This window comes from Nicotiana attenuata, chromosome 5 (assembly GCF_001879085.1).
Source record: "Nicotiana attenuata strain UT chromosome 5, NIATTr2, whole genome shotgun sequence".
NCBI lineage: Eukaryota > Viridiplantae > Streptophyta > Magnoliopsida > Solanales > Solanaceae > Nicotiana > Nicotiana attenuata.
Window position 1 is genome coordinate 18,507,304 of NC_031993.1, and position 14,472 is coordinate 18,521,775.

The 14,472-nt window shown below is 33.4% G+C and overlaps 1 protein-coding gene across 2 annotated transcripts; it reads right to left on the bottom strand.

Annotated features, from left to right (window-relative positions):
- Positions 3,959 to 13,011, bottom strand: LOC109225435 (immediate early response 3-interacting protein 1). 2 transcript variants are annotated; one of them, XM_019390101.1, is made up of 3 exons: positions 12,838 to 13,011; positions 5,019 to 5,286; positions 3,959 to 4,755 (listed from the first exon to the last, which is right to left on the bottom strand). In XM_019390101.1, the coding sequence occupies exon 2, from the start codon at positions 5,281 to 5,283 to the stop codon at positions 5,050 to 5,052; it is 234 nt and encodes a 77-aa protein (XP_019245646.1). In that variant the 5' UTR covers positions 5,284 to 5,286; positions 12,838 to 13,011; the 3' UTR covers positions 3,959 to 4,755; positions 5,019 to 5,049. The 2 variants fall into 2 exon arrangements, with proteins under 2 accessions (XP_019245646.1, XP_019245645.1); XM_019390100.1 differs by lacking the exon at positions 3,959 to 4,755 and having other exon boundaries at positions 4,774 to 5,286; positions 12,838 to 13,009.

A 14,472-nucleotide genomic window follows, 5' to 3' on the forward strand; every position in this document is an offset into this window, starting at 1 on the left:
CCCCCCCCCCCCCTCCTTTTTACCCTCATGCATCTACATTATGATGCATTTGGCACGTCCAACCTCTTTTAAATTATCTCATGTATTTTCGCACTTAATTATTAATAAAATCCTCCTTACAGCAAAAAAAAAAAAAAAAAAAAAAAGGTTATCATGAACCAAATGAGTAGGCTAGACCTTGGGAAGACTTTCAGATATGTCTAATAGAGGTAAGACCAGATTAAGTCTGACAATAATTAATCAAAGATAAAGTACGTAAGACTAATTTGGATCAAAATTTTAAGAACCAATGACCACACATTATGTGAGTTTTAATCATTAATTACTTTTGACTGAACATTTGACCTCTACTTAGCTTTTGATCTTTTCTATGTTGTTTGGCACAAGTAGGATGGTGTATGTGTTCTGTAGTTGTGAAATTCAAGGGTGTTTTTTTTTTTTGGGGGGGGGGGAGGGGTGTTGGGGTAATGGGATTAACATTTTATTAAAACGATTAATTTTACGGACAGCGTTTTGGTGATATAGATTTTGAGTAGTAGTAAGTAATAATTAATAACAATAATATCTATGTTGGTTGAAATCTCTATTTTAAAAGGTAAAATTGGAACTCGCCCCGGAGCGGAGCACTCGTAAAACGCCCATGGGCTTATGTGTGGTGCTTAGTTGCATGAGACTTACGCCTCGTCCATCGAGGCTTATGCCCCGGACACGCCCAACGCCCGGTGTACTGGGCTCGCCTAGTAGAACGTTATGCAATTGTGTGTAACTAACCTTGTAAATCCTCAAATTTTCTTAATAAATCGTTGACTATTCAAAATTACTTTTTTCTTAATGATAAATCATTAAGTTGAGAGTATTTTATGTCATTATTAAAACAATAATTATTGCACGTTATCCACTAAGTCTGCTAGGATAGTAAATTTTAATAATCTTTCGTTTAAAAAGTATTTATTTATTAACTTTTGTTATGTCTTTAATGTATAATAGTCCATAAATTTTTATTATTATTTTTTTTAAATATTATATTTTTCATGTTTACGAGATACAATATTATTAATTTAATAGCTCAGTATTAGCTAGTAACTATTTACAAATAATTAGTTATCATGGTATTGTATGGTGAATTATGTATCACTTTATTAACTTGTTGAAACTTAAAAATAAATGATGCTAGAGAATCATATTTAAATTGTGAATTATGTTTTTATATAAAAGAAAGCATATTAAATAAAAGGAGTATTTTAAGTAAAATATCAAACTATAATATCGAAATTCTTTCAAGATTCATTACTCCTTAAGAGATACATATAAGATTTCGTATCGAATATATTACTTTTGATGTTTGAGTTGTAACGATGTTGTAGCTAATTTGCATATTATGATATATGTCATACTTTTCGTATTATTTATGGTTGAATTATAATTCATAAATATTTTAAATAGATTATTTGTTATAATTTTGTGATTTTAATGTAATTTTAATAATTATCTTTTATTTTATACTATCTTAAAATCCTTGAAATTAGTAAATTTCAAGATCCGTGGGACTTACGCCCCATGTCTTAGGGCTTACGCCTCGCCTTACGCTCCCGCCTTTTAAAACATTGGTTGAAATAAGTTATATAGAGTAAAAATTGAGATAGCAGATGATTTATACGCATAAATGGAGCTAGTTATTTTCTCCATTCTGAAGTACAAAAATACCATTTGAGAAAATCCTATTTTGGGGGAAGTGCAGAGACAGCCACTTTGAGGACCCTATTTAAGTCATAGCCGAAATTCTTAAATTTTTGTAAGTCTAGCCATTTCAAAATCAACTTCAGACTTTCTAAGAACTTTAGACATATGGGTCTGACGTTTGCAAGTTTTACTTTTAGCCTGAAGTTTTTGTCTGAAGCTTCACCCAAATGCCTGAAGTTTTCACCCGAATGTATGTTGAAGTTGTCTGCAGGCTCGAATATTGGTTCCGTTGTTTTTCTGCAATAGCCAATTTTGACTAGTCTTGTAAATTCAAATATTGGGTACATTTTCACTTTTTTCAAGTTATGGTAAAATTGCATAACAATTGAAGAAAACTATAAATATGTGAAAAATATATATATAGATATGCTCCATCCCTACAAAAAACTAGTCAAAATAATCTATTATACGCTACTTAGAAGCACAAGTAACTTGAGTCGAAAAGAATAAAATTTTCTACATGGAGGAACAAAAAGGATGACTAACCTGCAATTTGAAATTTGAACTTGCTGCTATGAAGGAGAATGAAGTTCTTGTTGTATTTGTATTAAAAGAAAAGGATATTCGTTGCTTTTGGGAGATATTAGCAGACTAACGAACAAGATAGAGAATTGGGAAAGACCACGAATTAGGGCTTCAATCAATAAAAAAGGTCTTGACTTTTAAATTTAATACATTTCTGTTCCTTTTTAAAACTTTTGAGGATTTATCAAGCTGAATTTTGAGAATTTGGGTATTATATGAAAGACTTATTCAACAAATTTTATTTTAATTTGTAAAAGTCTATGGGGCTTACGCATCACTAAAAAAATGCACCTCAAACTCCCGGGCGTACGCCCCCAATTGCTGGGTGTACACCTCTTGAGACTTTCGCCCACACCATCACCTCAGGGAATTTTTGGTGCACCTCGCCCGGGAGTCGCCCCAAAAACGCCTTTTAAAACACCGTTGATGATTTGCACTTAAAGGGAAAAACAAATTGTCAACTTGGATAATTAAGCCGTGTATGCCTTCATTAAGACCAGCACTGCGGGTTGAAGATATGATGGATCTTTAATTCTTTATTTTATTCAGGATCATTGTAATAATAAGTTATACTTGTACAGTCAGACATCTTTATAACATCATATATAACAACACTTCACTATAAAAGCCAAGCTTTTCCAGAACCAATTTATGTTATGTTATAATATATGTTCTCTATAACAGCACTTCGCTATAACATTCAAAAATATTCAGAACAAACGAAACTGTTATAGAGAGGTTTGATGTAGTACATGGTATTCTATAACCATAGCTTATGTCTAGTTTTACTGTTCGCGCAGGTTTTGAGTCATTGCAGTAGTTCAGTTTTTGCCAGTTGTAACATCTTCCTACAGTTGTATATAAACTACAACATGCTATTTTGCTAGCTTTTATTATATTCATGATATAAAGGAAAAGTTTGGTTTCCCCCCTCTAGGATTGCTATGGTAAAGTTTGGTCTCTCTTGTACTAATTTTTTGAGATACTAATCCAAAAAATGGGAGAAAAGATCCAATTTTTCCACTATACTATTCAAAATTGTTCAATTTGGACATCCATTAAACTTTTGGTCCATTCATACCTTGACGTTAGTAAATAATCTTTTATTTGTCCATATCATTAACACCAACGTGAAATGTGTGGACTCCGACATGCCGAGAAAAAAGATCCATAGTTACCCTTCAACTTTTGACTAAGGTTTAAAATTACCCTAGGTTAGAGCTCCTTAGCGGTCAAGTGCAAAAATGAGACATTTTCCTAATGACGGGGTAAGATAGGGCTAAAGTTTAACGGATGATAAATTTGCTCAATGTGCGGATAATAGAGGGGCTAATTTGACTTTTTTCCTTAATAAAATAACCACATATTTGGGACCTGGGGAATTCTCCTTCTTCCAACACCCCCGCGCGCTTCTCTTTTTTCTGTGTCCTCTTGTTGTGGATGTATCTGCATTTACATACTTGTTCGAAGCTGTAGAGGTGACCGTACGTTGGCCACCTTGGGTGTTGTCCTACATTTGTGTATGAAGGTTAATGTATTCACAAGTTCTCTGCTTCAATGTTATGTTTGCATAATCCAGTTTAAAAAACTTCAAAAAAAAACATATTGCACTTCTTTCAATAATCTTCACCACATTCAATGTTTAGATAATGTTTCTTCAAGTAAACAAGGAGCGACCCTTTCCAAAGTCTGATAAACAAATTAAAGAAACAATATGTTCATCAACAATGTAGCACGTACATTCAGACAATGCTATGACATACATGCTCTGGTTGAAACTCAAGAAAGATCAGTCTCGGATGAGATACATAAAATCATCGAAGGTATTTCATTCGTTAAGCATCATCTAATATGTAAGGACCTACTTTTACAATACTTGTCATATCGACCAAATGAACTAACTTTCTAATCAAAAAGTAATTGACAGAACACCATTTGAATCACGATTGCCACCTCTCTAACAAAACAGCTGCGTCATGTCTTTGGAGCATCTCTCCATCTACAAACTTCTAAGTATTTGCAATCATCACTATAGAAAGCATGAATGAACGATCATAGGGCATCTCACGATGAATCAAGGAACAAGGATGGCTGTTGGTATGAACCATATCATTTTTTTCATACTTTGATGATGATGGTCAAACTTTACATAATCAGAGTTTCTCATTATTTTTTCCTTTTTCTGGATATGGACAACGTTTTCCTGATCTATTTTCTTTTATATCTAAAATCACATCATTTGCAAAATGTCGTGTTTTAGGCCATTAAAACCATCATGTCTATTCAAACATGAGACAGAGCTACATGTCGGCGGGGCAAGGCACGGTTTAACTGTACTGAAGTAGCACTTACAGAACCTACTGCTTGGTTTAAACCAACAAATCGAACCAAAAATTTTACATCCTTCAGAGACCGAATCATTTAAGCTGCCAAATGCACATGGCCTATTTTACCAGAGTTCAACTTTGCACAGTGAACTGCCCTAATCTTCTGCCATAAACCAAAAAAAGAACAAGAGATGATAAATGGTACAGAAAATTGGAACCTACACGATTTACAGGCACACTTTTGCCACTGAAGATTGACATTGTCACATAATGATACAGACACAAAAAAAAAGACAGTTCACGATCCTCTAGTCACTGGAATCCAAAACATTTTGGAAGCCAACTTATCCAGTTAACTAAACATGTGACTTTAGGAAAGAAATATATTTATCCATGTTTACACACCAGAAAGCTCGCTAATCTTACCTTTAATGGTAGTCGCTCACCTCATCGATCATCATCCAGAGACCAGCTTTATAACAATAAATAAGGTGTTAAGGAGCATGAGAAGAACTCTCAGATACTGTGCCGCATAAATAAGTCCAAGAATCTGCCCTTTGAAGGAATTTCTCTTGACCCCTGAATATTCCTCAAAGCTCCACCCTCTAGGAGTAAGAAACCGGTCTTCATTTAATATAGCAAGAGCGTTTGCAATAAGTAGGAAACCCTCGAGAAGTGTCCACAAACCCATATGCTGAATCATGTACCAATATCAGTATATCTTTTCATAAGATTCTAACCAATCAAAGTTCACTCCACTTTTCTTGTTTCCTACTTATTAGCAAAATTATAATAAAAGATGAGCACGTTCAAATATAGAGAGTACAGACATCCCATCAGCAAATGAAGCCAGTTAAGACTTAGGAGGAGAGCTAAAAGCTCATATACTGCTTGCTAAAATCCAGCTACTTATATTCAGAAAGATTTTAAGAGGTAATTGAGTACCCTTTACAAGAAAAAGTACAGACTCTTTAACAGCTTCCCATGTTTCATGTAATATATGAAGAAGAGATGCTAGCAAAACAAGTAACAAAATGGTCATTTTCCTTACCTCTAGCAGCTTTTATAAGGTTAAACTTTAACACCTTATTTATAAGGACAATGCAGCTAGAAGCCAATTCAAACATTCTTGTCATTGGTATACAGCTGTTGCTATTGAACAGAGCAGAGGAAAACTGAAACAAATAGGATTCCGGACTGGTGGTATAGAAACTTAGCTATTTTAACCAGCATCATGCAAACAGAGTCCCTATTTCAAAAGCTTATTCAAAGAGAATCAATTCAACTAGTTTATCCATATAGTCTTTCTTCCCTTCTTATAAAAATAGTTCGCAATGCAAAATGAAAAAACGAGAGACACAAGAAAAAGGGTAAATTATGCTGCAATATGTTTAATTCTGGTCAAACTAGGAGTCCTGAGGGCTTTTTCCCCTGTTAGGCCAGTAAGAAAAAGAGGAGGGGCAGAATGTTAGCATTTTCAAGCCATCCCACAAGGCAATGTAATCCACATATCCCCCTTGCCTTCTTTAGAACAAGCACAATAGAACGTAGGAAGCTGTCCTGGACAAGTTTAACACAGTACCTATAGTCAACTCACATACTTTCTTTTAAATTTTTTGCAACATCTGAGCACATAGGCCTTCGACTGAAAGGAGGTCTATCGACAGTACCTAAAGCAAACTTATTTCTTATAACCATCAGATGTAGAGAAAATCTGACATTTAATGTCTGATTGTGTGTTTTATAAAAATGTAGAACAATCTTTTACAAACATACATCATTTAGTGCTCTCTTTGTTTCCAGTAATGTAAAAGAATCAGTCCATCATAAAACTCATGCTACTGATAAAACGTTCAGCTTCCAGTATAAAACTTAGCATTACTAGCACAACTTTCGGTTGCTAATATAAAACATGTGATTTCTAGTATAAAACTCCTCATAAGTAATACTTACACAGCTGATATGAGAATTAACATATATTATTTTAACCTAGATAGAATGTGGATTAAGCATATGCGTTTGCAGCCGAGATAAAAATCATGATATCCCTCCATCTCAATTTAAGTGTTATTTAAGGTTTTAGCATGTCCATCAAGAACACATCAAATACAAGTTACAATTTACTACATAACTCATATTTATTTCTTATTTTCTCTCACTTTATAACTCCTATTAATACTCAATTGATAATTATTTCTAAGAGCACATATACCTCCCCCCTATAAATACTCATTCAATTAGCATGTCTTCTCCATCAATTCTAACTAACCTTCATAACTCCCAAATTATTGTTCCTTCTTCATTTTAACACAAGGAAATTTGCTTAAAACGAAATTTTGTTCTACCAAAAAATTTTCACTTTTCAACTTAAAATTTAATAGGAGCCAAAACTTCGTTTATTCTTCAAAATTTAAATTGACAATTTTATAATATTATTACTCCATTAATTAACGCTACCAATTTTTCTTCAATATTCGGCCTTTAAGTACTGTAAATTTCGACCAAATTCTAACCGCGCATGCCATTTTAATTACGCTCTAATATTCATATAGTGTTTTTGAATCCATTACAATTATTTTTCTTGTATGCTAATCCTTTTCTTTTTTTCAAATTTTAAGCAGGTGAAATTACAGACAATAGCAATGTAAACAAAAAATTATCACAACCACTGAAAAAATCAGAAAAGTTCAGCAATATATTTTAAAATGCTATTAAGAAATATTGAAGGGAATTGAAAAAAGGCAAATCAAAGGAAGCTCAAATATTCAGGATGGTTTACACTGAAGTTGTTCATGCCATTTGGATAGAGAGGAACCAGAGGCTATATGAGAAGACATGCAAGAGTCATGACATGATTTCCAGGAAAATTTCATATATTTGCAATGTGAGAGCAATAGCTAGAACTAAGACCATACTGCAGACATATCTTTTCTAGTTCAGTTAGTTGTAGTGGGGCAATGTTGTGTAAAACTGGGGTTTTTTTAGATAGCTTATTGAGTTAGATAAGCTGTGGTTGTGTACAGTTTACACGGTGATTAATAAAATTTATTAGTTCCCAAAAAAAATTGGAAAGGGAGTGACAAGAATGATAGTATCATTCTTTGTAGTTTCAATACCGACAATTTGGCGTATTTGGAAACAATCGGAGTATAGTTTACACAATGATGTATCTAGCGGAGGATAAGAAATTGTGGTCATACGAGAATTGAGCTTGACTTTGATCGCTTTCTATAGGTCCCTTTACATAAAGATCTTCGGTGCTTGTTCAGAGAATATGTCAAAGAGCAGTTTGTTTAGGCGCTTATAGCGTGGAGATATACGAAGGCATTCACATGCTATAAAACCTCATTTAAGCGAGGAAAAAATATTTGTTGCAATTTTGCATATCAATGATTGATGGTGATATATACCACATGATCTAACTTTAATTGATATGTTTAACATCGTTCAACTAATGAGAAGTGATTCTACATGACAACAATCTGAGTGTTAATATATGTTGCGGGATGAAGATGAGTCACTTCGAAGTTGCAAGAGCAAATTAAAAAGGTCATGTTTCTAGTTGCTTTAGCTCGTCCAAGTTTTGATGTACTACGAAATGAATTGTTCTCCGGAAAAATTGGTTTATTCCCTTTTGTCACACAATATCTAGTGTTAATAGAGCTGTAGTGACAAAATGAGGTATTAACCTCGATAAATAGAGATGTTGTTAAGTCATACTTGATCTAAAAGGTCCTTTTTTTTTCAACAAAGCAAAAAGGAGAAACAAGATATCCAATATTCATTCAACAAGATAATACAAGAACACACATTAGTCACGATGATCATGAATTTATCATAATAGTCACACAAGATGGGTTTGATATTTGCTTAATGTGTCAACTTCTAAATTCTCCAAAATTGAGTGATTTAGACATTGGATTTTTTATAGCTATTCGATCCTAACACCTATAACTATTGATGGCTTATTATTGTTGTTGTGAAGGTTTATGAATCTTTTCCAAAAGGGAAGTCCAATTATATATTTTTCACATAGCAATTATGCATAATAGAGATTATTTGAGCAAAAAAGTTCACACAACTACTATATTTCACACACGAAGAAAGAAATATTAGAAAAGAAAGGTCGACTTAATACTCAACGAAATCGGGATCACACCTCAATTGAGTTAACTCGGCATTTCTTTCTCTACTGTTCTTCATATATGAAATATGTTACTTATGTGAACCTTTTGCTTGTATTATTTCTATCACACATGATTGCAATTTTTTTGATAACCACATGATTGCAATTTATAAAGCTATGATTGGATCAACAACATTTATAAGTTCATAAATAATTTTAGATACCTCTTTATATTTTAAAGATTGAATAGTTCTAAAAAGCCTAAGGTCTAAAACATTTGAATTCAAGAAATTTGGAGGTTGGCATATCAAACGAAAATCAACTCATATTGTGTGGCGACTTGGCAAAGTTCTTCATCATCATGACTAATTTGCATTGTTGCATTATCTTGTTGAATGAATAGTGGATAGCTTGTATCTCCTCTTAGTTATTTTTGCTTTAATGGAAGGAATGACATGTTTGATCAAGTATGACCTTACAATGGGTATATTAAGCGAGGTTAATGTTTTTGTCTCCATTGTGCTTGCAGGTCCATTGACACGAGTTCTTTCAACTGGCTCTCATGTGCCAAAAGAGAATAAACTAATTTTTCCAGGGAACAATTCATTTTCTTGTGCATCAAACCTTGGACAAGCTAAAGCAACTAAAAACATGACTTTTATAATAAATATTTTGATCTTGTTTAAAGTGGCTCGTCTTTAGGTCGCGAACACTAATACTCATATTGTTCTATCGTGTAGAACCAATTCTCATCAATATTACACATGTCAATGAAAATTGGATCATATGGTATACTACCACCTTCAAGCATTGATATGCAAAATTGCAAAGCAAGATTTTTTAGTTTCTTCTTAATTGAGGTTTTATAGTGTTTGACTGCCTTCGTATATTTCCATGATTTAAGGGGTCGTTTGGTTGCCGGTTAGAGTTATGCAGGTATTAGTTATGCAGGGATTAGCTATGCAGGGATAAGTAATGCAGGGATTAGTTATGCAGGGATAAGTAATGCAGGGATTAGTTATGCAGGTATTAGTTATGCAGAGATTATTTTTTTGAATGTTTGGTTTGTTGTATTAGAAATTGATATACATTATATAAATTTTAAAGTAAAATGCTTGTTTACAACTATACCCCTGGCCTTCTTTTGCATTGTTTTTTCTCTCTTTCCACTTATGTAGGAAACAATTTAGTTAGGAACTTTGGGTGTTACTTTCACTTCTTCGTCATACTACTGAACTATGTGAAGTTTAGACATATTTGATTTTCACTTCTTAGTTTTGGTATTTCCATTTTCTAGTGGCTTCTCTAGTTTGCTTTTGCTAGTTTGTTCTTTAAAAATGAGAGAAGACAAGGTATATAGTTGGCAAGTGAAACCTGTTGACGGGTTGGCGGAGAAATAAGGAAGCCTTATGTGTAAAGTGATAGGGGTAAATTTGTCATTTCAGTATTTTATCCATGTATTACTAATACATGTATTAGTTATTCCATCTTCTACCCCGCATAAAATAATACACAGATTGACTCATAACTTATACATGTATTATTTATGCATAATTGAAAAATGTCAACCAAACATGGTATTAGTAATGCAGAATTTTATACAAAATAACTATTGCCTACCAAACATGGTATAAGTTATGTTACCCCTTATACATGAATAACCTTTCTTCTAACCAGCTACCAAACGACCTCTAAGTGCCTAACCAAATTCCGACGTATGCACTAAACAAGCTAGAGTGTGAAAATTTGTCTGTTTATGAAAAAGGACCTTTGGAAAGCGACCAAAAACGAGATCAATTATCTTACGACCACAATTTCTTGTCTTTTAATTAAATACATCATTAGGTACACCATATTCTAATTGTTTCCGAATGCATCAACTATCCATATTGAAACTAAAAACAAAAGTGTGACCACTCTCGTAACTTCTTTCCCAATTTTCCATCAACCTTTTTGTAATAGCATTTCAAATACTGCTCTAAGTTCATCATTATTTAAGTTTGTTAATTTCTTTGATGGTTGGGATAATTCCTCACTTACATTGCTATTTTCTATATTTTCATTTGCTTAAAATGTATTTTTTTAAGGATAAGCATACAAGAAAAATGACCCCATAGATACAAAAATATCACATAAATATTATAGCAGGACTAAAATGGCATGCACTGTTAGAAATAGGCTACAATTCACTCTAGTAAAAGGCAGATTATAAACATGGACATGATAGAAAAGATAAGCAAAAATTTTTAAGAAATAAAGGAATTTGGAAGGATAAGACCTTTTAAGAATATGTATGCAGAGAGTTGTAGAAAGGTTTTGCAAGCACAAAAAATGATTTTTCATTCTCCTAAAATATAAGTTGCAAAACGCCAAGTTCTATCTTAAATTTACACCAAATGAGCAACGCCAAGTTACAGATAGAACCTCCATAAAACCCATTTCCTCTACACCATTCCATCGCCTACTTGACAGTCCACCATTGGAAACCATCAAAAATCCATTGAAACACCTTCTATGTTAATCGATTTACACAACGACTGGTTTTCTTCTTTCTGATGTTAAACCAATCGTTGCTATTGCTAATTCGCCGCAGAAGTCCATACCACCCTGCATCGTGGTGGCACTGGTGGTGTCGAACCACCCCTACTAAAAAAAATGAAGACGCAGAAAGAAAGAAAGAGGAAACATGGAAAAAGTAAAGGAAAACGTAAAAGAAGAATGTGTCGTTTGGAATTTGTTCATCGCCGGTTGCCGGCTACTAGTAGTTCAGGGGGGCAATAAAATCTTGTCATTGGAAATCCGACTATAGTTCAAGGGGGTACTTATGCATTTTCCCTTAAAATAATTTTAAACTAAAACTTTTACAAGTGTATTGTATAGTAAAGCTAATTCTATATTTTGATAGTTTAATCCTTGCATAAGAATCCCTATGTTATTATTCACCATATAACAATCCGTACTTTTATTCATCGCTTGCGTATAAAAATTTCCATATCTAATTATTGCATAACTAGTATGTGAACCAAATTGCACATATTGTCATAGACTCATTGTGTCCTTTGGGATTCATAAAAGCTATTGTAGCTGGTCCTACTTAACAGAAGAAGCTATGGTAGGTGGTCCTATGAAACCTTCAAGTAGCGGATCTATCAAATCAGTTTGGTTGGTGCCTGGTGGTTCATCCTTGTGCAAACTTTTTTCAACTTAGCTGTTGGTTTATCCTTTAAACCATGTTGTGGTTGTTTACTTCCCAACCTAACCATTTTATTCACATTCTATCTATAAATTGTCCATTTCGTCAATCTATGTTATCCTGACTCCATACCTTTTCCAGTTGCCTCATAGTCGCTCGCTCCTTGCTTGTTTTGGACGAGTGAATAGTCGTTTTGGTATTTCAAAGTCACACCTTTCACATTGTTTCTGAATCACCTCACTCTAGAATTACAACCCAATATATTGACTAGTTTGCTTGAATGACCAAACGGTTCAAGCTTCCTATCAAGCTTAACCATCTTTGTGAATATCCAAGGTTTTCTCATGTTAAAGCATCAGATTGGTCAGAGCAGTTGGTTAGTGGCAACACTGCAATATCAGTGGTCATCCGAGAAGATTTGAGATAAGAGAGGCATTAGTTGAGACACGCTCTTGAAGCCCAAACCATCCAACTCATAAATCAGACTACCATCAAATTTCGGAAATGATTTTTTATGTACGAATCAAGGACGACATTTCACTTTGTTATCCAGATTCTTATTGGATCACAATATTAAACCTAGAACGAAACGTCCCACCATTAATTATTAGTATTTGATCCAATTCAACTAAGCAACACATTAGAAATTCAATTGAACATATACAGCAAGGTTGATCTGAAAAACAGGGTTTTGCCATCTTTTAAATATGATAAATCAAATATAGCAGCAAAAACAATATCAGAAACAATTTGCACTAAATCATTCAAAATTTAGCTACTGAAATTCTGCAAATTTTGTATAGATCAACGTACATAAACAACATTTAGATACCACATGTATCAGCAAATAAAAAACTAAATCTCTGAAACTAATAATATGACGTAAAATATAACTAACGAATAAAGCGGGGAAAAGAAAAGCTTACAGCAGAAGAAATGACCGAGGGAAACTTCTACAGAACCCGGCGTGGAATTCAAATTGGCAGCGACGGCAGCAGTGGCGGCAGCGAAGGAGAGGGATGCGATTAAAGGAACGATTGGTATAAGTAAAGTCAAGCTTAAAACCCAAAAATAGCAGTGTATTTTCAGTCCCTCAAGTTTCTGGGATAGTCAGTTCAAAAGCATAAACAAATTTAACAGTTACTTTTTGTAGAAAAAGGCTAAAAATACCTTTATTTTAGATAGTTTAAATTTACCTTGCGTCCACCTTTGGTCCAAAAATACGTATGAGGGAAAATATTTTTATATTTTCCTGGAAAATGATTATTTTATCACTTATTTTTCTTTGAGTGTAAAATATTTTATTATGCTACTCTCCTTTATCCACCTTTTTCAAAATTCCCATGTTTTCTGTACTCTCCCCCCCTCCCCCCTCCCCCCCCAAAATTTTACTTTTCTTCAAGAATTTAATTATTCTTTTAAAATTCACACAAACCCAAAAAAAGTAATGTGCTACTTTGCTTTTTCACACAAGAATAACATTAAAATTTGAGCTCGAAAACTAAAAAAAATACTTTATTGTTGAAAAAGAAAGTATCCTTTCTACAACATGAAACGAATTACTCAGTTTGTTGAAATGGAAAAAAATTCTACATCATAAAAAAGAAAATACTCGTTTTGTTAAAATGAAAGAAAATATCTTTTCTACATCAAGAAAAAAGATACTTAGTTTGTTGAAATGAACGAAAATATTTTTTCTACATCATTAAAAAAAAAAGTACTTATTTTGTTGAAATGGAAGACAATCTTGTTTTCTACATCATGAAATGAAAATACTCATTTTGTTGAAAAAAAATACTTTTTCTATTTCAGGAAAAGAAAATACTTAGTTTGTTGAAATGAAGAAAATATTTTTTCCACATCATGAAAAAGTATTTATTTTTCTGAAATAAAAGAAAATACTTTACTATATCATGAAAAGATTATACTCATTTTGTTAAAATAAAAAAAACGTATTCTATCTACAACATGAAAAGAAAGTACTCTTAATAATAATTCTATTTAAGGTGGGTGGTGGGCGAGGTTGGGGTGGGGTGGAGTGGGGTGGGTGGGGGTAGTGGGTAGGGGTGGTTTGGGGGTGGGTGGGTAGGGATGGGTTGGTGGGGGTGGTGAATAGGATGGAGAAGGTTGAAAAAGTGTTTTGGAAAATGTATTCCCTTCTTTTGACATGGAAAATATTTTTCTCCAATTGGAGGAAAATGAGTTCATGTGAAAAATATTTTCCAAAACACTTAAGTCAACCAAATATGAGAAATTGAAAAATATTTTTCGGAAAATATTTTCCTTCATACCAAACACACCCTGTCTTTCGAACCCAAAATACCCCAATAGAATAGTGTGTGGATCCTTTATTAGTGCACTGACATCATTTTATTGATCCATGTGGCACCCTAGACCTGTCACGACCCAAAATCCACTAGTCGTGATGGCACCTAACCCAACCCGCTAGGTAAGCCAACTACTAACTAATTCAATATTCAACATTGTTAATAAGTTAGTGAAACAAAATAAATTATCTGGATCTATTACACCTCCCAAGGACTGGTAGTACAAATCATGAG